The following is a 23,112-nucleotide window of genomic DNA, read 5'->3' as shown; positions in this document are numbered from 1 at the left end:
ATCCTCAGCTGCACTATTTCTGAAGGACTGCCGGCAAGCACATGGACCACATGGACCATCAGAGTTAGAAATCTTAGTCCAAAGACTTCATTTTAATAGACTTGAAGAGAACTACTTATCTTTCCTGAAGTCACAAGGCCACCACAACTAGGACTACAAATTGGGGTTCCCAATTCTATGCAGGAAATTCTTGTAATTCATACATTGCTTATTCGTTTTTGTTTTTTTTTTTTGAGACAGGGTCTCACTCTGTTGCTCAGGCTGGAGCACATGGAGCACAGTGGCGTGAACATGGCTCACTGCAGCCTTGACCCCCTGGGCTCAAGCCATTCTCCTGCTTCTGTCTCCCAATTCGCTGGGACCACAGGCATGCATCACCACGTCTGGATTTTTTTTTTTTTTTTTGTAGAGACGGAGTCTCACCATGTTGCCCAGGCTGGTGCTTACTGTTAAGAGTTCATGCTTTGTACTTTCATTTTAAGGACCTACCACCTTCGATCAATAATTGGAAATTCTGATGAGATATATATTTCTCTATCTCCTATTGTTATTCACAGTGATAAAAAACAGGTACAACCTGAATGTTTGATGGATTGCTTAAATTGTGCCCATATGATGGACACTACCTCAGCCAGGTGATAAGAACGTACCCTCGATGTGATGTAATGAAAAGAGCAATTCACTTCCTTAAAGTCCACAACCCCAGCTGAATCATGAGAAAAACATTAGACAAATCCAATGTGAGGTACATTCAACAAAATACTTGACCAGTACTCCTCAAAACTATCAAAAGCATGGAAAGTCTGAGAAACTGTCATGGCTAAGAGGGGTCTAAGGACACATGATGACCAAATATGGGTAAAAATTAGCGAAATCTGAATAAAGCGTGGAGTTTAGTTATACCAATACTGGTTCCTTAATTGAAAAATATAACATGGTATCGTAAGAAAAGTAAGGGAATATAATTACTTGTTTCAAAAGTCAAGTGTATTCATTTTAATAGACTATTGGTTGCTCTAAGATGATATGATAGTGTTTGGCCTATGTTTTTAGTATTAAAATGTTTTATCTTTTATGAAGTGGGGATAGTAGATGGTGTCTGTTAAAAAAGTGTTAAAAAATGTCTGTGCCCTATGTCAATCCCTAAAATGCTGTGTGTCCATGAAATCCCTATGTCTAGAAAGTGTTTCTGGCTGGGTGCTGTGGCTCGTGCCTGTAATCCCAGCACTTTGGGAGGCCGAGGCGGGTGGATCACCTGAGGTTGGGAGTTCGAGACTAGCCTGACCAACATGGAGAAACCCCATCTCTACTAAAAATACAAAATTAGCTGGGCGTGGTGGCACATACCTGTAATCCCAGCTACTCGGGAGGCTGAGGCAGGAGAATCGCTTGAACCCGGGAGGCGGAGGTTGTGGTGAGCCGAGATCACGCCATTACACCCCAGCCTGGGCAACAAGAGCAAAACTCCATCTCAAAAAGAAAGCGTTTCCATATATCGTCTTTTATTTTCGGTCTGGGAGAGTACTCAGGGATTTGCGAGAGGCAGTAAGAAATGTATATCTGTTGAGTATACCTACTGGTTAGGCACCAAGCTTTACACATACATGATTTCTTAGCAAATCTTTGCAATTTAAGTTAGGTATTCCCATATTACAGATAAGGAAGTAGTAGTAATGTAGGATAAATAACTTGCCCAAGGAATGTGCTAACGGGAAGGAAGCAAATCCAAGTTCACCTGACTCTAAAACCTGTGATCTTTTTTTTTTTTTTATAATACCATATCACTTGTTATAGAGAATATCTAATACTCATTTTAAAGAGAAATAGTGTTCAATTTTTTTGTATATATTTTGATGCTACCTTTTAAATTCAGTGTATGCATATAGCAATAACAAGTGTCAGTATTATGCTTTTTTTTTTTGAGACAGAGTTTTGCTCTTGTTGCCCAGGCTGGAGTGCAATGGTGCGATCTTGGCTCACCGCAACCTCTGCCTCCTGGGTCCAAGCGATTATCCTGCCTCAGCCTCCCGAGTAGCTGGGATTACAGGTGCCCGCCACCACGCCCAGCTAATTTTTTGTATTCTTAGTAGAGACGGGGTTTCACCATGTTGGCCAGGCTGATCTTGAACTCCTGACCTCAGGTGATCTACCTGTCTCGGCCTCCCAAAGTGCTGGGATTATAGGCATGAGCCACCATGCCCGGCCAGTATTATGCTTTTAAGCTTGCATCCCAACTCGTTTTGTCTTTTTGGTCAAGTAACCATATAAAACCTATCAGGAGATAGTCATATAATAATACCCTGATTATCTGCAGTTAAAACAATCAACACCACAGCCGACTACAAGTTCTCAGGCAGAAGTTAGTGAAAGACAAGCTGCCTCAAAGAGCTTAAGACATCAAGTTTAAAAAAGAAATACGGGATCAGTCACAATGCCACCCAGACCTTGAGATTAAAGAAACTGTGCCTGGTTTTTAGAAAGCGAATGGCATAACAATTCAGTCAGGGAGAGTACAGGAGAGTGAGGAAGCCAAAGTAACCAAAGAGAGATGAGGAGAGGGGAGGGGGAAGGGGAGAGGGAGAAAGCACAGGACTGGCAAGAAAAAAGCAACAAACAATATGTAATTTACTAGAAAGCCTAGAACACTCTAGGAGCATGCTAATCAACAAGGATATGTCTGTGGCTCCCCAACTTCTCACTTACGTGCTGAAAACAAATGCAGTAAAGAACATATAAGCATATAGATGAATTCTTAGCAGTGTTCAATTTAAAGCTAGAATTTAAAAAATTTTAAGGCATGTAACTAATGCATTATAATTTAGGGATCTAAAATCTGGTCTTCTGTTGCTAAAATTTAAATGATTAAAACAAGAGTTTATTTTTCTTGCATTCCTTGATTTACTGAAGTCAATTAAAAATAAAGCCATGTTTAAACAAGTGTTGGAGACCAACTTTTAATAATACATATTTAATTTTCAGAAACATATGCTAACCATCAACAACATGATCAGGGTTTCATTGCCCCAGATGTTATTTCATTGGTACATTATATTGATATTTACAAAGGCTTTCAAATTCAACAACACAAAACAAAACAGCTTAATTTTTAAAAACTACAATGCTTTAAAAAAATGTAAACAGTTTCATTTTTACATTATTGTAAAAAAGAAGACTCACTCCTTAATGTGGCTTAATTTTTTTTAAGTGAGCAAAGCCTGGTGCTCATGGATAAAGAATGAAAATAATTCTTTACATAGAAACATTGTGCTCCAGTGTGGCAAAGAAAAAAAAATTATATGTACACATATAAAGAAAAGAATCTTAAGCCCACAATTTAGACCACAAAAAAATCTTGTCCCCAAATTGAGAAATTTATAAAAACCATTTACATATGGTTGTTGACCTATTGGAAACCTATATAACATTTTCAAAACAATAACTCAGTCAAAAGATACCACTTTTATTAAAAATGAAATTTTGTGCAAAAAAAAATTGTTTAAGCTAGAAACAAGACTATCCACCCTAGTAAGAGGCCAAAAGAGCCACTGAAATAATTTAACTCTGTTAGATTTAATGCATGTAACCAAAAGGCACATACATGTGATTAATATATTAATATCTTTTCATGCAGAAACTTGTGCATGTTCATAATTATACAACGAAAACACAAACATAACAAAACATAAAGCCTAATGTTTGGCAATGTTATTCTAGCCATATTCCTTTCTACTCTATCGGCCCAGGGTTTCCTGGATCATTAACACTGCCTCTCAAAAAATATATTATATTTGAACAACTTTCAATAAAAATTTAAAAAGTATGTTAGCCTGGAACACTATATTTTTTCAGTTCTGATACATATAGAAACTTACTGATATGTTTATTTTAAATGCCATTTCAAATTAAGATATATTTTTTCTTTTATTAACAAACACTTTGATTGCTCCAGTGAAGTCAGCAGAGAGAAGAACTTCTGTGTTATCTGTCTTCGTAATACCTTAAAAGTAAAAAAAAAAAAGTTTTAAGTTGATTTTTAAAGGAATATGAAGCCTGCTGCCACAATTATCCCATGCCCATGACCCTCCACCTTCAGGGGAGAAGATCATCTCCCCACCTTTTCAGTCTCCTTTTCTGGGTGGCTCCTGTAATTCTTTCATTCTGCTGAATCTCTCCTCTGCTCTGAGGCTCACTTTCACTTACCTTGTCTTAGCTGGTCTTTCCCTGGCTTGAGGATATTACAGTCTCTTGGGGCCTGGATGCTTGGACTTATTCCTAGGCAGCCTAGGCATCTAAGTTATCTAATGCTTCATTGCATGGCAAGAAGCTAGTGTGTCATTCAGCCCCAGGACTGGAGTGCCGGCAGAATGGGATCAGCTGGGCAAGTCTGTTGCTAACAGGGGTGTCTAGCGAGGTTGCCAGTAAGGTTTATTGTATAGCAGACATACTGAAACTGCCATGAAATGAAGTACACATGTTTGCTGTGTGAATGCTGACAGCATCTTTTGCCATATGCTCCTTACTGAAAAGCTATATAACTATGCTGAATGGCATAAATGCTTACCTCTTACATTTGCCAGTTGCATAAAAGCATTTAATAAAAATATTCAGTGTTAACTAACTCTATTATACATAGGTGAAAATTGAGATTTTAATTTGAGATTTAAAAAAGAAGAAAATAATCCAAACTTTAATTGGAAAGTTGTGGACAGGATGAGTCACACAAAATGGTTTCACTTAGATGTGCTAAAAACATATCCTAAGCCTTTGAACATTCCTTTACCACCCTTTTGGCATATCTCATAGCAGTGCTGTGCAGTAGTAGCAGCAGCAAAGGACTTAGGAATATGAGAAAGGATAGAGAAGAAAATAATTCACCATACATATAAAATGCTTTGTAAGACACAATAATAATGAAAATGATAACAATAATGCCTACTATATGCCAGGCATTTTGCTAGGAACTTTTACATGTACAAGTATATATATATATACACATATATATATACACACACATATATATATACACATATATATATACACATATATATACACATATATATATACACATATATATACACATATATATACACACACACACACATATATATATATATATACACATATATATATATATATATTTTAGATAGAGTCTCACTCTGTTGCACAGGCTGGAATGCAGTGGCACCATCAAAGCTTACTTGTAACCTCATACTCCTGGGTTCAAAGGATCCTTCCACCTCAGCCTCCCTACAGGCATGCGCCACTGTGCCCGGCTAATTATTTAATTTTTTTGTGAAGACAGGGTCTTGCTATGTTGTCCAGGCTGGTCTCAAACTCCTGGTCTCAGGTGATCCTCCTGCCTTGGCCTGAGCCACCATGCCCAGCCTATACATGTCATATCTAATTCTTATTGAAACCCTATAAACTAGGTTATCATCATTATTTTACACATAAAGAAAATTGAGGCTCAAATTGCCAAATACGTCAGGAACAGAGAGAGAGGGCAATTGAATATATTTTGTGATCCCACATTTTGGGTTTAAGAGAGCTTATTCTTAGACTACACCTACATGGGTACAAAATGACAAACACAAATCTGAGTACAATCCAGTAAAATTTGTGCCTCTTAAAAAAGGACCCAGTTAGTTAACTGAACCTTGTTAATGTGATATATTTTTGAGAAGTTAAAGAAAACCCGTACTTTTTACTTTTCCTCAAATTGTTTTAAAAGCTAGAATTTCCTGTGGAATATGCAGGGGAAGTATATAGAATGTAAAAAGGTAGCACTGGGGAAAAAAGAAAAGAATAAAAAAAAAAAAGGCCAGGTGTGATGTCTCATGCCTGTAATCCCAGCACTTTGGCCAAAGTAGGACTAACCTTTTTGAGGCTGGAAGTTCGAGACCAGCCTGGGCAACATAACGAGAACTCATCTCTATCAAAAAGCAAAAAAAAAAAAAAAAAAAAAAAAAAAAATTACCCACGCATGGTAGTACGTGTAGTCCTAGCTACTGGGGACACTAAGGCAGGAAGATTGCTTGAGCACAGGAGTTCAAGGTTGCAGTGAGCTATGATTCTAACACTGCACTCTAGCCAGGGCAACAGAGCGACACCACGTCATTCATTCATAAGTTAAAAAAAAAGAAAAAACGTAAATGACTTAAGTTAGAAGACAGAAGCTGGATGTGATTCTGAGAAGGAAAGAAAAAGAAAACAGAAAGCAGTTAAACAGGCATTTAGTAAAGGTTAATCATTCTAACTTGGTTTATTTTTGTATCTTGTACTGAAAGAAATGCTAGACTGAAGTTCATCTTTGTTATCAAAATTTTTCTTCACAGACAGAAGGAATAGTGTCGTGAGTGGAGTAGATAGTCCAAATAATACTACAAAAAATTACTTGAGATTAAAGTACTTGATAACTTTTTAGCATTCAAATACTTTAGAAGCACTCTTTGTACATTGTATCTATTCCTGTGGCTTTATGACCTGTTTGTAATCTGTAGCATGAGACAATACAATCAATAAACTATTATGCAATCGATTTAAAAATTTTAAAAAATTATATACATATTTTTTGAGTTGGGTGTCCTTCTATGTTGCCCGGGCTGGTCTTCTATATTGCCCGGGTTCAAGAACTCCTGCCTCAGCCTCCCAAGTACCCAGGATTACAGGTACACACCACAACGCCTGCCATATATATATATTTTTTTAGACAGAGTCTTGCTGTGTCACCCAGACTGGAGTACAGTGGCACAATCTCAGCCCACTGAAAACTCCACCTTCCCGAGTTTAAGCACTTCTCCTGCCTCAGCCTCCTGGGATTACAGAGGTGCGCAACCATACCTGGCTACTCTTTGTATTTTTAGTAGAGACAGGGTTTCAACATGTTGGCCAGGCTGGTCTTGAACTCCTGACCTCAAGCAATCTGCTCACCTTGGTCTTTTTTTTTTGAGATGGAATCTTGCTCTGTCACCAGGCTGGAGTGCAGTGGCACGATCTCGGCTTACTGCAACCTCCGCCTCCCTGGTTCAAGCGATTCTCCAGCCTCAGCCTCCTGAGTAGCTGGGACTACAGGCGTGCACCACCACGCCCAGCTAATTTTTGCAGTTTTTTAGTAGAGACGGGGTTTCACCATGTTGGCTAGGATAGTCTCGAACTCTCAACCTCATAATCCGCCTGCCTCGGTCTCCCAAAGTGCTGGGATTACAAGCGTGAGCCACCGCGCCCGGCCCAGATTTTTATATAACTGATTGGCACTCAATATTACTTGTTGACAGTTTCTTCTCCCTTCCTAATATGAGCACTGTATATAATTGGAATTAATACTCATTCTCAAAGCATATACGCTACAAATGGCAATAAATTACAAACTTGTAAATAGCCACCTATCTCAAGAAGCTGTTAACTTGTGGCAAGTAGAAAAATTAGCCCTGTTTCATTTGGGTTTAATTCATTTAGTCAGCACATGTTCATTAAGCACCTACTATGTGTAGGCCAGCACTGTGTGAGACACTGGCAATACAGCAATAAATAAGACATGAAAAGTCTCTGTCTTCTAGAGATTACGGACTAGTAGAAGAGACAGGTAATAAAGAAGTTTTACATTTGCATATATTGTTTGCACTTCTCTAAAGAGAATGGTTACCCATAGTTATGAACATCCAAATTTCTCTTTTTTTTTTTTTGAGACGGAGCCTTGCTCTGTCGCCCAGGCTGGAGTGCAGTGGCGCGATCTCGGCTCACTGCAAGCTCCGCCTCCCAGGTTCACGCCATTCTCCTGCCTCAGCATCCCGAGTAGCTAGGATTACAGGCGCCCACCCCACGCCCGGCTAATTTTTCGTATTTTCAGTAGAGACGGGGTTTCACCGTGTTAGCCAGGATGGTCTTGATCTCCTGACCTCGTGATCCATCTGCCTTGGCCTCCCAAAGTGCTGGGATTACAGGTGTGAGCCACTGCACCAGGCCCAAATTTCTCATTTTTAATTCTCAGGCGAATTTAAAACAGGTAAAACTTTGAGGAAATATATTACTGAAAAGTTCAGGAATGGATATCTGACAACCATTAAGTTGCAAACAAGAAATATTCTTTGGTGGCTCACGCCTGTAATCCCAGCACTTTGGGAGGCTGAGGTGGGTGGATTGCTTGAGCCCAGAAGTTTGAGACAAGCCTGGGCAACATGGTGAAACCCCATCTCTACAAAAAATACAAAAATTAGCTGGGCATGGTGGCGTAGGCCCGTAGTCCCAGCTACTCGGGAGGCTGAGGTGGAAGGATCACCTGAGTCCAGGGTGGTTGAGGCTGCAGTGAGCTGTGACTGCGTCACTGCACTCCAGCCTGGGTGACAGAGCAAGACCCTGTCTTAAGAAAAAAGAAAAAAGAAATATTCTTTATACTAGTGAAAACCTCATTATACTCATATGAGATAAATGAGGCTACTACGTGCTGACTAGAAAAAAATATAGGACAAGTAAAGATTTACCAGAAGGTGTGGCATCCAAAACTTCAGCATCTTCACTTTTCTCATTCCCTTCTGATTTTTCAGATTGCACATCCAAAGATAACATCAAACTTGGGTTTGGTGCAAAGATGGCTGATGTAACAACTGCATTGTGGGCTGCGGAAAAAATTTACTTCAGGATAATTGACAAATTGGATACCAAGACAAACACGATAGTGTATGTTATATGCCAAATATCCTTAAAAACTAACATAGAAGTAACTAAGAGTGATTTAAAACCCAAAAACTTTTCTAAAAAAATCACATATAAGTTCTGAAATTCCCTGACTTCTCAAATTTTAGACCAAAGTTCTTCCTTAGTATAGATAAAACAAGCAAAGCCAAATGCAAGGCACTTTATCATTGTCAAACTGCCTCTCTAAAATAATGCCTAAATGAATTTACTTCTTTTTGTCTTTTTTTTTAGACAGAATCTCACTCTATTGCCCAGGCTGGAGTGCAGTGGTGCCATCTCGGTTCACTGCAACCTCCGCCTCCCGGGTTCCAGCGATTCTCCTGCCTCAGCCTCCTGAGTAGCTGGGACTACAGACGTGCACTACCACGCCCGGCTAATTTTTTTTGTATTTTTAGTAGAGACAGAGTTTCACTGTGTTAGCCAGGATGGTCTCGATCTCCTGACCTTGTGATACGCCCGTCTTGGCCTCCCAAAGTGCTGGGATTACAGGCGTGAGCCACTGTGCCCGGTCATGAATTTACTTCTAGTACATATCCACTTTAATTTGATTCTCTTATAAGACACACAAAAGCCAAGTATGTACTTACCTTTAATACCTTCCCAGAAGTCATTACGATCTCTCCTGACTGAAGTAAACTTGCTTAGGTCATGGTAAGTACTCCAGATATAAACATACTTATCTTCTGAACCACTAACGAGGTAAGTAAAATCATGGCTGAATTTGGGGGAGAAAGGAAAAGCAAATAAAATGTGTGTGTGTATATGTTTAAAGGTTTCCTTTATCAGTGCTTCCTACTTTGTGATACCTAAAGTAACGCCTGAAGGAGCTTGTTGAATATGTAGACTCATGGTCTCACTCTAGATGTTCTAAATGTGTACGTGGGATGTAGTGGCCTGGCACTTGTATTTGCATCAAAGCTCTAAGTAACTGTGATGTTAGTTAATCCACGTTGGGAGGAATGATGATTTAAGGTGTGAAAGACAGAAGCAGAATACTTTACCAATTGAATTAATTACTGTATAATTCAAGAAAAAAAACTGGTAAGAAAAGGGCAAAAGAAGAGGGCTAGAAAGAAGAAAAGGTAGCTACCTATTTCAGGAGAGTGTCCAGAATCCAAATTAGAAATTTAAATAATAATGACATGTAAAGTTTTGAATACAAGACACTGTGCTGTGGGGTGTTAAAATGCTTTCTTAGAGTCCTAAAAGGTTCCTTCCTTTCCTAAAAGGTTCAAGACAATGGGGCGGGGAGGGGAGTGGCGGGATGAGATGTAAGCCCCCTCTTAAAAGCGTAAACAAAGGTACAAAAGCAAAAACTCCAGAGATGAGAGTCTTCTAATCTTGGCTCTACAACTATGACTTCAGGCCAATCACTTAATTTTCTGAGTCTTGGTTTGTTCATTTGTAGAACAGGGTCAATTCGAATTCTATATACTATATAGGTGGACAAGGTAAGTATTGCATGATGATAAACTACTACTTGCAAAAGTGAAAAGAACCCCATTAAACATAAAGCATAGACCAATGGAAAAATGGAATTAGGGGAGAAATGTCCTGATCTCTTTTGGGAACATCTCATTGCCAATTTACCTGAAACTTGCTTTGATCTGGCTGCTGCTATTGACGTAACCCTTATACTTCATGGATAGTGACAAATCTCTCAAATCATATAGTCTGATTCTGGAGTCATTTGAGGTTACCAGTATCTAAAAGTAGATCAAATGAAAAGTTAAAAATATCATCTTTTAGTACAAGCTAAGCTACAACCCAAAAAGGGTGTTACACACGTACACCTCAAAACTAGAAGAAAAGCGGTATTCCACAAGAAAGAGAATACATTTTTTTGCCAAGATATTAAGAACTTTCAAGAATCTACATATAGTATGGAGAGAGATGGTTTTGAATACTGTAGTACCTTATTTTCTCCAGGTAAAGGCTCAATGCCAGTAATTTTTCTTCCAACCTTGTTGCGCCCTCTAGTAGATCGGACATGTATTTGTGTATGGTATTTCAAATGCTAAAAATAAATCATACATTTAAGATATTAGAATTAGGAGCATGTGTGGTGGCTCGTATCTGTAACTCTAGCTACTCAGGAGGCTGAGGCAGGAGGACTGCTTGATCCCAAGAGTTCGAGGCCGTAGTGAGCAATAATTGCACCACTACGCTCTAACTTGGGTGACAGAATGAGACTTTGTCTCTATAAAAAAATGCTTTTTGCTTGGGCGTGGTCGCTCACGCCTGTAATCCCAGTACTTTGGTAGGCTGAGGCAGGTTAATCGCTTGAAGTCAGGAGTTCGAGACCAGCCTGGCCAACATGGTGAAATCCCATCTCTACCAAAAAATACAAAAATTAGCTGAGTGTGGTGGCACGTGCCTATAGTCCCAGTTACTCAGGAGGCTGAGGCACAAGAATCACTTGAATCCAGGAGGTGGAGTTGTAGTGAGCCGAGATCGCTCCATTGCACTCCATCCTGGGCAACAGAGTGAGACTCCATCTCAAAAATTTTTTTTTTAAAATTAGAATTAGAAGACATCTCAAAAGTCATCTGTTCCAACTCTTAAGACAGACATGGTATTATTTGTCTCTATTTAGAGAAAATACAGTTAAAACCCAGAGGGGATAAACAACTTGTCCAAAACCATGAAAGTGTTTACTAAGTATACAATTATATAATTTACAAAAAACAATCATTTACCTCTGTATCATAGAAAATACATCTGCCATCATATGTCCCAATCACTGCATATTTGCCATTCTGACAGAAATTTGCAGCTGTGATCAATTTAGTCTGACCATCTACTTCATTCCACAAAGCCACTTTTTTGTCAGGTATGTTCCAAAGGCGGAGCTTTCCATCCAAAGACCCACTTAGAAAATACCTGTCATCCTAAAGAGGTGGCAAAAGAGAAAGTTTTCATTTTACCACATCAAGAAAAAACTCATTAGCAAATCAAATCAGTAAGTCTATTAGAATAGTTTAAACATGTAGATTTCAGGGCCAGGCGCGGTGGCTCACGCCTGTAATCCTAGCACTTTGGGGGAGGCCAAGACAGTGGATCACAAGGTCAAGAGATCGACACTATCCTGGCCAACATGGTGAAACCCCGTCTCTAGTAAAAATATAAAAATTAGCTGGGCATGGTGGTGCATGACTGTAGTCCCAGCTACTCGGGAGGCTGAGGCAGGAGAATCGCTTGAACCTGGGAGGCGGAGGTTGCAGTGAGCCAAGATCGCACCACTGTACTCCAGCCTGGTGACAGAGTGAGACTCCGTCTCAAAAAAAAAAAAAAAGATTTCATTTAAAAATGTTTATTCTTTAAGCAAGCATTATTTTATGCACCGAAAGCAGTAACAACAATAAGAAACCTCACTATTCACTTTGGAGAAGTAAAATTCTAATTATCGTATCCTTAAACTGCCGTTTTGCAAGATATGGATGTCAACAGATAACGTAAACATTTGAGTGTGTATTGCATGGAAGAAGATTCTGTGATCAAGTAAGTTTGAGAAATTCTGGGTTACAGAAAGTTAAACGTGATTCTCAGTTAACCTGCATTTTGAATCTCCAAAGAGAGGATAAAGTAGCTAGCATTTTTCAACATACTTAACCACAGACTTTTTTTCAAGGGGCGTGTTTAGGGGAGGTGCTAGACCTTTCAGGAACATGCTATGGGAAACACTATCCTATATCATACCTTCCTCTGGGATACATGTAACACTTGGATACAGAGTAACATCAGTTAGTGGCCCCCAAAACCAGTCATTTTTGGAACTCTAACACCATGTCAACAGAGAATTACTTCATTATTCAAATTCTGCTCTCAGATCAGGGGTTCTCAACCTGCGGCAATCTGACCCCACAGGGGATATCTAGCATTATCTGGAGACATTTTGGTTGTCAAAACTGGTGGGAGGATCAGGATGCTACCAGTATCTAGTGGGTAGAGGCCAGGGATGCTGCTAAATATCCTGTAATGCACAGCCTTCTCTCCCCTGTGTAACAAAGAATGTCAATAGTACTAGGATTGAGAAATCTCCTTTAAACTAAATCAGTCCTACCACTTAGCTTGTTTTGTTTTTGGCAACATAAGAATTTTTCTTTCTTTTTTTTTTTTTTTTTTTTGGTGATCGGGTCTCAGTTTGTTGCCCAGGCTGGAGTACAGAGGCTCGATCACGGCTTACTGCAGCCTTGACCTCCTGGGCTCAAGTAATCCTCTCACCTCAGCCTCCCAAGTAGTTGGGATCACAGAAGCACACCACCATACCTGGCTAATTTTAAATTTTTTTATAAAAATGGGGGTCTCCCTATGTTGCCCAGGCTGGTCTCGAACTCCTGGCCTCAAGTGATCCTCCTGCCTCAAACTCCCAAAGTGCTGGGACTATAGGAGTGAGCCACCATACCCAACCAAGATTCTTCTTCTTCTTCTTTTTTTTTTCCTTCCCCCACCCCAAACCCCCCTGCCCTAAGGGTTTCTGTTCCTTGCCAAAGATTATTATTCTTACCCATCTCTGAAACCTGTCAAAGACAATCTACAAATAATGGATATCTTCATGGCTATGGTATAGTAAGCTCACTCAATGTGTACCAGTAGAAGAGCTGAACAAGTAAAAATACTCTAACTTAGTCTTCTAATTCAGAATTGTCACATACATACATCTATGTGTGTGTATCTCCATTTTGCTATTCCTTTTTTTTTTGAGACGGAGTCTCATTCTGTCACTCAGGTTGGGGTACACTGGCACAATCTTGGCTCACTGCAACCTCCGCCTCCTGGGCTCAAGCAATTCTCCTGCCTGAGCCTCCCGAGTAGCTGGGATTATAGACAAGCACCACGACAGCTGGCTAATTTTTGTATTTTTATTAGAGACAGGTTTTCACCATGTTGGCCAGGCTGGTATTGAACTCCTGACCTCAGGTGATCCACCCGCCTCGGCCTCCCAAAGTGCTGGGATTACAGACATGAGCCACCACGCCTGGCCCATTTTGCTATTTCTTTTCTAACTCTACCTTTCTTCCTTTAACATTATAATAAAAGTCGTATTTCCTAAAAAAAAAAAAAAAAAAAAAAAAAAAAAGGCATCACTACCCTATTCTTTCCCAACCCCTCCAACACTCCAGGTCAGCATGATTTTTAGAAATAGGGCTTTATACTTTCCAAAATAAAACCAAATAAAAGCACTATAAAAAATCATTGGCTGGGCCAGGCACAGTGGCTCCCATCTGTAATTCCAGCACTTTGTGAGGCCGAGGCAGGCGGATCACTTGAGGTCAGGAGTTGTAGACCAGCCTGGCCAACATGGTGAAACTCTATCTCTACTAAAAATACGAAAATTAGCTGGATGTGGTGGTGCATGTCTGTAATCCCAGCTACCTGGGAGGCTGAGGCAGAACTGCTTGAACCCGGGAGGTGGAGGTTGCAGTGAGCTGAGATTGTGCCACTGCATTCCAGCCTGGAGACTGTCTCAAAAAAAAAAAAAAATCATGGCTGAACAGAAAGTTAAACGAATAATAAAATACCACATGGAAAACAACTGGATGGGTGCAGTGGCTCATGCTTTTAATCCCAGCACTTTGGGAGGCCGAGGTGGGCAGATCACTTTGAGCCTAGGAGTTTGAGACCAGCCTGGGAAACATGGCAATACCCTGTCTCTACTAAAAATACAAAAATTAGCTAGGCATAGTGCAGGCATAGTGGTGCATGCCTGTAGTCCCAGCTACCTGGAGAGCTGAGGCAGGAGGATCACCTGAGCCAGGGAAGTTGAGGCTGTAGTAAGCCAAGACTGCACCACTGCACTACAGCCTGGGTGACAAAGTGAGACCCTGTCTCCAAAATAAATAAATAAATAAATAAATAAGAAAAGAAAAGAAAAAGAATGAGAAAGAAAAGGATCACAACCAAATATCTCTTTCCAACCTGATACTTTATAGCCAAAATAGAGTTATGGAAAGATTTATGGATGGAAAGATTTTGCTCACAGTTGCTGATGGGGTAAATCCATCCTTTTGTTGTGTGTATAGGGGACAGGGATGGGGGTGTTATTCAGAAAGAAGACTCTAATGACTTGATCATCAAAACTGGTAAGAATTAACACAGTTTTTTTTTGTGTGTGTGATAGAGGTGGAGTCTCACTGTGATGCCCAGGCTGGTCTTGAACTCCTAGCCTCAAGCCATCCTCCCACCTCAGCCTCCCAAAGTGCTGGGATTATAGGCGTGAGCCACCAAAATTCTTAACCAAGTCTTCTTTCTCTTCTTTTTTTTTATTTTGAGACAGAGTCTCGCTCTATTGCCCAGGCTGGTGTGATCTCAGCTCACTGCAGCCTCTGTCTCCTGGGTTCAAGTGATTCTCCTGCCTCAGCCTCCTGAGTAGCTGGGACTACAGGCACCTGCCACCACGCCTGGCTAATGTTTGTATTTTTAGTACAGACAACGTTTCACCATGTTGGCCAGGTTGGTCTCGATCTCTTGACCTCGTGATCTGCCCGCCTTGGCCTCCCAAAGTGCTGGGATTATAGGCGTGAGCCACCGTGCCTGGCCCTTAAACAAGTCTTCAAGGGTTCAGAATTATCACTGCTTATGTTACAAGCCTGCTCAGGGAAGGAAAGTATATTGAAAACAAGTCAGTCTTCTTAATTTGGGGGAGATTAAGAAATGTGAATATGATTAAAATGTTACATTAAAAAGATAATGTGTGTTAAACATATAAAGATGAGGACATCACTGGAAATGTAATCATAACACCAACTTAGGTAAGGGAAACTTGTTGCTAGGGTCAGCTCGAGTCCTCTGCTTAATAGAGCTAGTGCAGTCAACACTGACATGTGATTTCCCTTTTGCTTACAGTTGCAGAAATCTGTAACTAATTTAGCCTTAAGCATTTGGTGGCTCTATCCTCTACGGGCATACAATAGGTCTGCAATTCCATGACAGCAGATTTTTCTCATTTGGCTGAAATCATATGAAATACTTTACTTCTGGGGGAAAGATATGAAAGGATTTTCTATACTGAAAAGGAATAAAGAAGGGATATCAAGACTAACAATATGAATTCAGTATATCTTGTAATGAATTTTCGTCTTTGCCTCTTTCAGTCTTTTTCTGTCTCCTCCCTCCTCAATCTTCTCATTATTTCTGCCTAGGTACTTCCCTTTCTCATTTATCCATCTGCTGTCTCTTCTTCCTCCATCTCCAATATCTCTCATCTTTAATAGGATACTTTATTTCATTTATTTATACCTTGCATGTCTTAATAAATATTTAGGATATAATATCCCCAGTTTTTCTAATGCAGATCAGCAGAATATTTCCTTTCTCATTTCTAAAGCAAAATGAAACACAAAATTAAATTGCTCATAACTATGTAGCTGTTAATAATTTTTTTCCTGTAGTCCAACTGCCCTCTAGAGAAACCAGGTTCTCTCACCTTCCTTAGAGGTTAACAAAAACATGTATAAATAGTTACTTACTCTTGGATGAAAAGCTATGGCAGTGACAAAATCTATATGTTGAAAACAGCAAAGGCATTCTCTTCGAGAAATGTGCCATAATCTGACTGTTTTATCCATTGAAGAAGAAAGAAGAAAATAGTTCTATGGGGAAAATGACATTGGCTATGTTATCACTATATGAAAAAGAACCCTATTTATACAATAAAAGTGAACTTTTGGTTTTTGTATCCCAACAGTTTTGTTATTGTTAAATGCAGCATCAGAAAGAACAAAAGATTATCAAATTTACTTGGAAGAACCTATTTTCCCCCAAACAGCTAAATACCATATTTCACTGATTCTAAAACTTTTTGACATTACCTGTTCTGAAATTCAGATGAATCTTATCAATGTCTAAAGAAATCTGCCAGGCACCAGCAGAGAACTAAGGTGTGCCTTAGTTGTTATTACCTGCACATATTGGAACTTAGCTATCAGTGTAAGGCATCTGTTCATTTTATTGTCACTTCAGTTATTTTCACATTGATAACACTGGTGAATTTTAACTCACATAGATCTCTAATTGTCATTTAAAATGTCTTCAAAAAGATTATCCTATAATGCAGCATGGAAATGAAAAGTTATTGTGCACCTGTCACACTCTAGGCAAGAAAATTAGAGAATAGAAATTGTCAAATCTTTCAGAATAGATCACAGAATGTTCAAGGCTAGAAGATGGTAGTGTAACTGACTTAGGCACCAGGATGGCCCCATCGCCCAGGAACCAAACGCCTATCTGTCAAAAGCTTTCAGCTGGCAGAAGCTTATTAATTCCTAAATGTAATCTATTTAAGGAGGAGAACTATGAGTTATAATGAATGAGAAAACTCAAATGACACCTCTGTATTCTTTGGTGTGCCTAAAGGTGCTAAACAAATCAAGGCAATGATGACATTTATCGCACACTTACGATGTGTTAAGCATTGTTCTTCGCATTATATAGCAACACTATGAAGTAGGTACATTGTGGTATACCTGTTTTCAAATAGATGGTATACTTTATGATTAAAAGTAAAGAATTAAAAAACAGAATTTGGAAGATTTACAATAATCTTTGAAATATCTAACAATCATTTTTATTTTCAAGATCCACTCAGTTCCAGAAAAGTTTTGAAGAGTATATGCAGTTTGCATTATAATTTCCTGTTGATTAATAACAACTGTATAAAAACTTAACCTATGGCACACCATGAACCTATGTTCATTAAAACTGACTTTATTTGGCTGGGCACAGTGGCCCATGCCTGTAAGCCCAGCACTTTGGGAGGCTGAGGCAGGTGGATCATTTGAGGTCAGGAGTTCGAGATCAGTTTGGCCACCATGGTGAAACCCCATCTCCACTAAAAATACAAAAACATTAGCTGGACGTGGTGGCCCACGCCTGTAATTCCAGCTACTCGGGGAGGCTGAGGTAGGAGAATCGCTTGAACCTGGGAGATGGAGGTTGCAGTGAGCTGAGATCATGCCACTGCACTCCAGCCTTGGCGACAGAGTGAGACTCCGTCTCAAAAAAAAAAAAAACAAAACAAAAAAACAAAAAACAGAAACTGACTGTATTCAATTCCTGCAATAGTTCATTGCTTTGAGCATATGAAAGAGGTACGAAGACATCCCTAAAATATTAAGTGAAGGTGCTGAAGACATGTTAAGACTTGTTCCAAAGAAGCATTCTTTAAGAAAGACTTGTTCTTTTATAAGTATTTAATAAATACTTCTTATTAAACGAAATTAAATAACGTTCTTAAACTAAGCACTGATCTTGGAAGTCAGATAAATTAGATTAAAATCTAAGTTCTACCCATAACTAATTTTGTGATTTTAGATAGGTCACAGGGGCTCAATCTCTTCCTGGAGACAAAATCAGGTTGACTACCTCATGGGGTTGTTATTGTAAGAATTAACAGGGTAATTCTTGTTATTGGCACAAAATACACCTTCAACAAATAGAAAATTCACGAAAAACACTGTGATAGACATTAAAGAGAAACAATATTTGGTTTGAGTTGGTGTTTGAAAAGCAAAAAACAGTAAAATAATATCTGATTCTATCCTGGAGAGGCTTAGAATCTTGTTGCAGAAATTTTGTTCCTTTCCTCTGGATGGAGGTGGGGGGGAGGGGTTGGGGATATGAGGATAGACCTTTAGGAACCATTCCTGTATGGGGCAGCACCTCATTGAAATAACTCATCTAGACTAGTGCTTCTCAGACTATTTCTGGTGAAGGACTGTTTTTGTTTTTTTAAATTTCCAATGAGTTGTGGACTGAAACTATTTTAAAATACAGAAAACATTTACTAGAAAAATGAAATAAAAATAAAAGGCATATAAAATAAAAGCCCCATTTTGTATTATTATACAAAATATAAGCCCAAGTTTTAAAAGATTAAACAGGTATAAACTTATTGTGAAAACTGTCATAAACACTTCTAAATAGTTTACTCTTGGTTTCTGCACTTATCTCTTCACAGACTGGTATTCTATATTCACATCGTCAAGGACCAGTAAGACCAGGTGGTTTTTAGGCTGGCACCAGTTCTTAAAAACGCACATTACTCACTTGAGACAATTAGGTACCTGGATAGATACTAAATCATATTACTGCTGCCTCCTAAGAGATAGAATGGAAATAAAGTATAAAATGGAAAGAAAGTATAAAAAATTTATGATTTCTTAAATCTTTCAACGTGTCCAACATTTGTTATTTTTGTCATCCTGTTTCCTTGTAGTGATTAGCTATTGTGACACTGGAATGGGCTAGAGAGTAATGCTCCAAAGTCATAGGGTTTGAACCTAAACTCCCGTAACTCCCTAGCTATACGCCTTTAAGCATGTTCTTTAACACGTATGACCCTTGGTTTTTTAAATCCTTGATAAGGAAACATCAACAATCGCATAAGGTTGTTTTGAGGGTACGAACAGAGCACATGTAAAGTACTTAACTTTTGTCTGTGTCCCCAGTGGCTAAAATGCTACTTGGCAGATAGTGATGATGATGATGATGATGACTGCTAATATTAACTGAGCATTATTATGTTCTAGGCAAGTGTTTTATATTTACTAGCTCAGTTAATCATTATCATCACTGCTAATATTAATTGAACATGTATTATGTTCTAGGCAAGTGCTTTATATTTACTAGCTCAGTTAATCTTTCCCTATTATAACCCTATGAGGAAGGTATTTTTATTATGTCTATTTTGCAGATGAGGCATGGTGAGGTTAAAAAACTTGCCCAAGGTCACACAACGTAAGGGGCAGACTAGGAAGAATATGTACCTTGGGAGTCTGGCTCCAGAGGTCATTTCTTAACCAGGTGGTAAAACGATCAACAGATATGTTTTGAGTGAATGAAAAGTACTTGGTACATAGCAGGTATAGTTGCACAGGTTCTCAATTTTTTTTTAACTATTACATATTTCCTCCATGAAGGAAACAAGGGAATAGTCAGTGAGATAGGAAGGGAATCTAGAACATACAGTGCTCCAAAATCAAGTAGTTCAAGAAAGATCAACAGCATCAAATCATCAAATGCTAGAGAAAGGTTAAGGAGAATGAGTTCAAAGAAAAGGTATTAATTCTGGTAGGAAGGTGGTTATAACAGTTAATTTTATGTATCAACTTAGCTATACTCAATTATTTAATTATTAAGCTAGTACTCAATTATTTAATCAAACACCAATCTAGTTGTTGCTGTGAAGGTATTCTGTACATGTGATTAATATCTATAATCAGTTGATTTTAAGTAAAGGAGATCACCCTTGACTATGTGGGTGGGCTTCATCCAATCAGTTGAAGGCCTTAAGACAAAAAACTGAGGTTTCCCAGAGAAGAAATTCTGCTTTAAGACTACAGCATCAGCTGCTTATACACAGAATTAATATATGATTCAAATAAGAATTTCTTACTTTAGACCATGAAAGATCAAGGAGATCAGCAGTATGTCCTTTATATTTGCAAAATGGCCGTTGCCGAAAGGGTGCATTTTTATCATCAGGGTCTTCATCAGTTCCACTGCATACCTATTTGGATATAAAGATAAACTTTGAAACTGCAATGTAAAACTAGTTTCACATTCTTCCCACCTCGTCTGTTCTCTCATCATTTTGTATGATGCCTGACTGAAATCTTGAGTCACCAAAAGCAAGCTCCCCTTCATGCTGATTTACTACTTAGCACCTCTTCCTTTCATCTCCTTGCCCTAACAAACCGGGGTCATCCCTGAAGACATCGTGCTATCACAATCTTTTCCCTCCCTAATAGAGCCCCCACTTTATCCTTTTTCTAAGCATCTGTTCCTTCAGGAGAGGTGATGGCCAGTACCAGCGAGTGAATCATGATTGGTCTAAGCTAATGAAGATTAGCTGATTTCCCTTCCCAGTGATGACTGGTTAGGCATGTGGTACAATTTCCATGAATTAGACATCGGGCAAAGTTTATGGGGTGGGGATGAGGGGAGGCTTCTAGAGAGATTTTCTCACCCTTAAAGAGAGGCACACTAATAGGACTCCTCCTTTCCTGCATCTGAACATTGCTGTCTTCATGTGACAACTAAGACTGTAGCAGTCATCTTAAGACCATAGTGTAAAAAGCCAAAAGGAACAAAACAAAGAGTACAAAGCAGGGAGATAGTAGGACGATGCTACTGAGCTGCTGAATTAACTAACCCTGGAACCGCCTTACCTCCAGAGTTGCTTCCTCATTGTTTAAGCCATTTTCAGTTGGATTTCTGTTATTTGAAGTCAAAAGCATACTGACAGAGGTAGGTAGAAAATAATGCCATACATGTGTACTGTGCATCTAGTTACCACATGCTTTCGTATTCATTATCTGAATTCTAACAATTCTTTGAGGTAGGTATTAACAGTATAAAGATAAAGAAATTAGTAAAAACAAACAAACAAACAAAACACACACAAAACCCCTGAGGATCAAAGAGGTTAAAATAATATATTAAAGGCTACACAGCCACCTGTGAACAGCAGAACCAAAGCAGTAATACAAGTCATCCAATTGTAAGTCCAAAGTTTGTCCTTCAAATGTTTTACATGACATAGCATGAGCAAGAACAGAGGGTTAGCTAAGCCTTGCATATTTAGGGAAAGGTAGGTAGGATGATGAGGGCAGAGAAAACAGTATATGGAGACGTAGTCAGAAATTAGGGTAGAAAGGTACTTTGGGATCACATTTAAAAAGGCCTCGGCCAGTCACGGTGGCTCATGCCTGTAATCCTGGCATTTTGGGAGGCCGAGACAGGCGGATCACCTGAGGTTGGTAGTTCGAGATCAGCCTGACCAACATGGAGAAACCCCGTCCCTACTAAAAACACAGTATTAGCCGGGCATGGTGGCGCATGTCAGTAATCCCAGCTACTTGGGAGGCTAAGGCAGGAGAATCGCTTGAACCCGGGAGGCGGAGGTTGCGGTGAGCTGAGATCATGCCATTGCACTCCAGCATGGGCCACAAGAGTGAAACTCTGTCTCCAAAAATACATAAATAAAATAAAATAAAATAAAAAATAAAAAGGCCTCAAATTTGTGGCTTAAAAGTTCAGACATGGAGAGCCAACACAGGTTTCTGAGAGGAAAAAAACACCACCATCTTACCGGTGATTCAGAAAAAGAACTCTGGGCAGTAATGTAAAAGATGGTTTGGAGAGAGCGTCGAGGCAGGAAAAGCAGTCAGTAAGTTTAAGTAAGAATAATGAGGGCTTGAATTAGGTCAGTGGCATGGGGATAGATTAAAAAGTACCACTATTATTCGTGTAGGACTTTACAGTTTATAAAAAACATCTTCACATCAACCATGGAGGTAGACCACCAACACAGACTCCTGTAACCTTTGCCAAGCACTTCTAATGCTAGATGACTACCATCCTCGCTCCCCTCAATTTTGCTACCAGACTAGTGAGCACTGCTGGGAGACATACAGCTAAACAGGCTTCCCTCATTACATACAAATCAGATTCGGAGTTTCACTCTTGTTGCCCATGCTGGAGCACAATGGCAAGATCTTGGCTCACTGCAACCTCTGTCTCCCAGGTTCAAGCCATTCTACTGCCTCAGCTTCCCAAGTAGCTGAGATTACAGGCACATGCCACCCCACCTGGTTAATTTTTTATATTTTTGGTAGACACAGGGTTTCACCATGTTGGCCAGGCAGGTCTTGAACTCCTGACCTCAGGTGATCCACCCACCTCAGCCTCCCAAAGTGCTGGGATTACAGGCATGAGCCACCATGACCAGACTAAATTGTTTTTGTTTTTTTTTTTCTTTCTAGACGGAGTCTCACTCTGTCGCCCAGGCTGGAGTGCAGTGGCTAACTGCAACCTCTGCCCCCCCGGGTTCAAGCGATTCTCCTGCCTCAGACTCCCGAGTAGCTGGGATTATAGGCGCCTGCCACCGTGCCCGGCTAATTTTTGTATTTTTAGTAGAGACGGGGTTTCACCATCTTGGCAGGCTGGTCTTGAAATCCTGACCTCATGATCCACCTGCCTCGGCCTCCCAAAGTGCTGGGATTACAGGTGTGAGCCACCACACCCAGCCTGAATTTTTTAAGTTATAAAGTAATACATGATCAGTGTAGACAATTTGGAAAACAAAAAAACCAGAAAAATTAAAATCACCCCAAACCTGCTAACATTTTGTCTCTTTTCAATCTTTCATTTTTAAAAAATGTATTTGAAATCATATTAAACATGAAATTTACCAATCTTCCTATTATACCATGAGCATTTTCTGCATTTCATGCTTTGAAAACATTTAGTAGCTGCATAATATGGATGCATCACAATTAATCATTCTTCCTTTGTTGGTCACTTAGACATTTCCAACTTTTCTGCTAATAAAAACAGTAATTCGGCCAGGCGTGGTGGTTCATGCCTGTAATCCCAGCACTTTGGGAGGCTGAGGCAGCCGGATCACCTGAGGTCAGG

At 39.5% G+C, this 23,112-nt stretch overlaps 1 protein-coding gene across 5 annotated transcripts in view; it reads right to left on the bottom strand.

The window, feature by feature from the left end:
* Nucleotides 1–2,928: 2,928 nt before the first annotated feature.
* Nucleotides 2,929–23,112, bottom strand: part of WDR44 (WD repeat domain 44) — a 103,453-nt gene continuing 83,269 nt past the window's right edge. For 2 of the 5 annotated variants that reach the window (XM_055267357.1, XM_063634854.1), the window contains 7 exons: nucleotides 20,087–20,200; nucleotides 16,161–16,283; nucleotides 10,607–10,708; nucleotides 10,282–10,397; nucleotides 9,279–9,406; nucleotides 8,478–8,612; nucleotides 2,929–3,997 (listed from right to left, as the gene is read on the bottom strand). In XM_055267357.1, the coding sequence (XP_055123332.1) occupies nucleotides 3,903–3,997; nucleotides 8,478–8,612; nucleotides 9,279–9,406; nucleotides 10,282–10,397; nucleotides 10,607–10,708; nucleotides 16,161–16,283; nucleotides 20,087–20,200 (813 nt within the window). In that variant the 3' untranslated portion in view covers nucleotides 2,929–3,902. Of the gene's footprint in view, nucleotides 3,998–8,477; nucleotides 8,613–9,278; nucleotides 9,407–10,281; nucleotides 10,398–10,606; nucleotides 10,709–11,390; nucleotides 11,583–16,160; nucleotides 16,284–20,086; nucleotides 20,201–23,112 lie in introns of all 5 variants that reach the window. The other 3 variants (XM_055267353.2, XM_055267354.2, XM_055267356.2) reach the window with 3 other exon arrangements.

The sequence above is a fragment of the Symphalangus syndactylus genome, chromosome X (assembly GCF_028878055.3).
Source record: "Symphalangus syndactylus isolate Jambi chromosome X, NHGRI_mSymSyn1-v2.1_pri, whole genome shotgun sequence".
Lineage (NCBI taxonomy): Eukaryota > Metazoa > Chordata > Mammalia > Primates > Hylobatidae > Symphalangus > Symphalangus syndactylus.
This window is presented reverse-complemented; position numbering and strand designations above follow the sequence as displayed.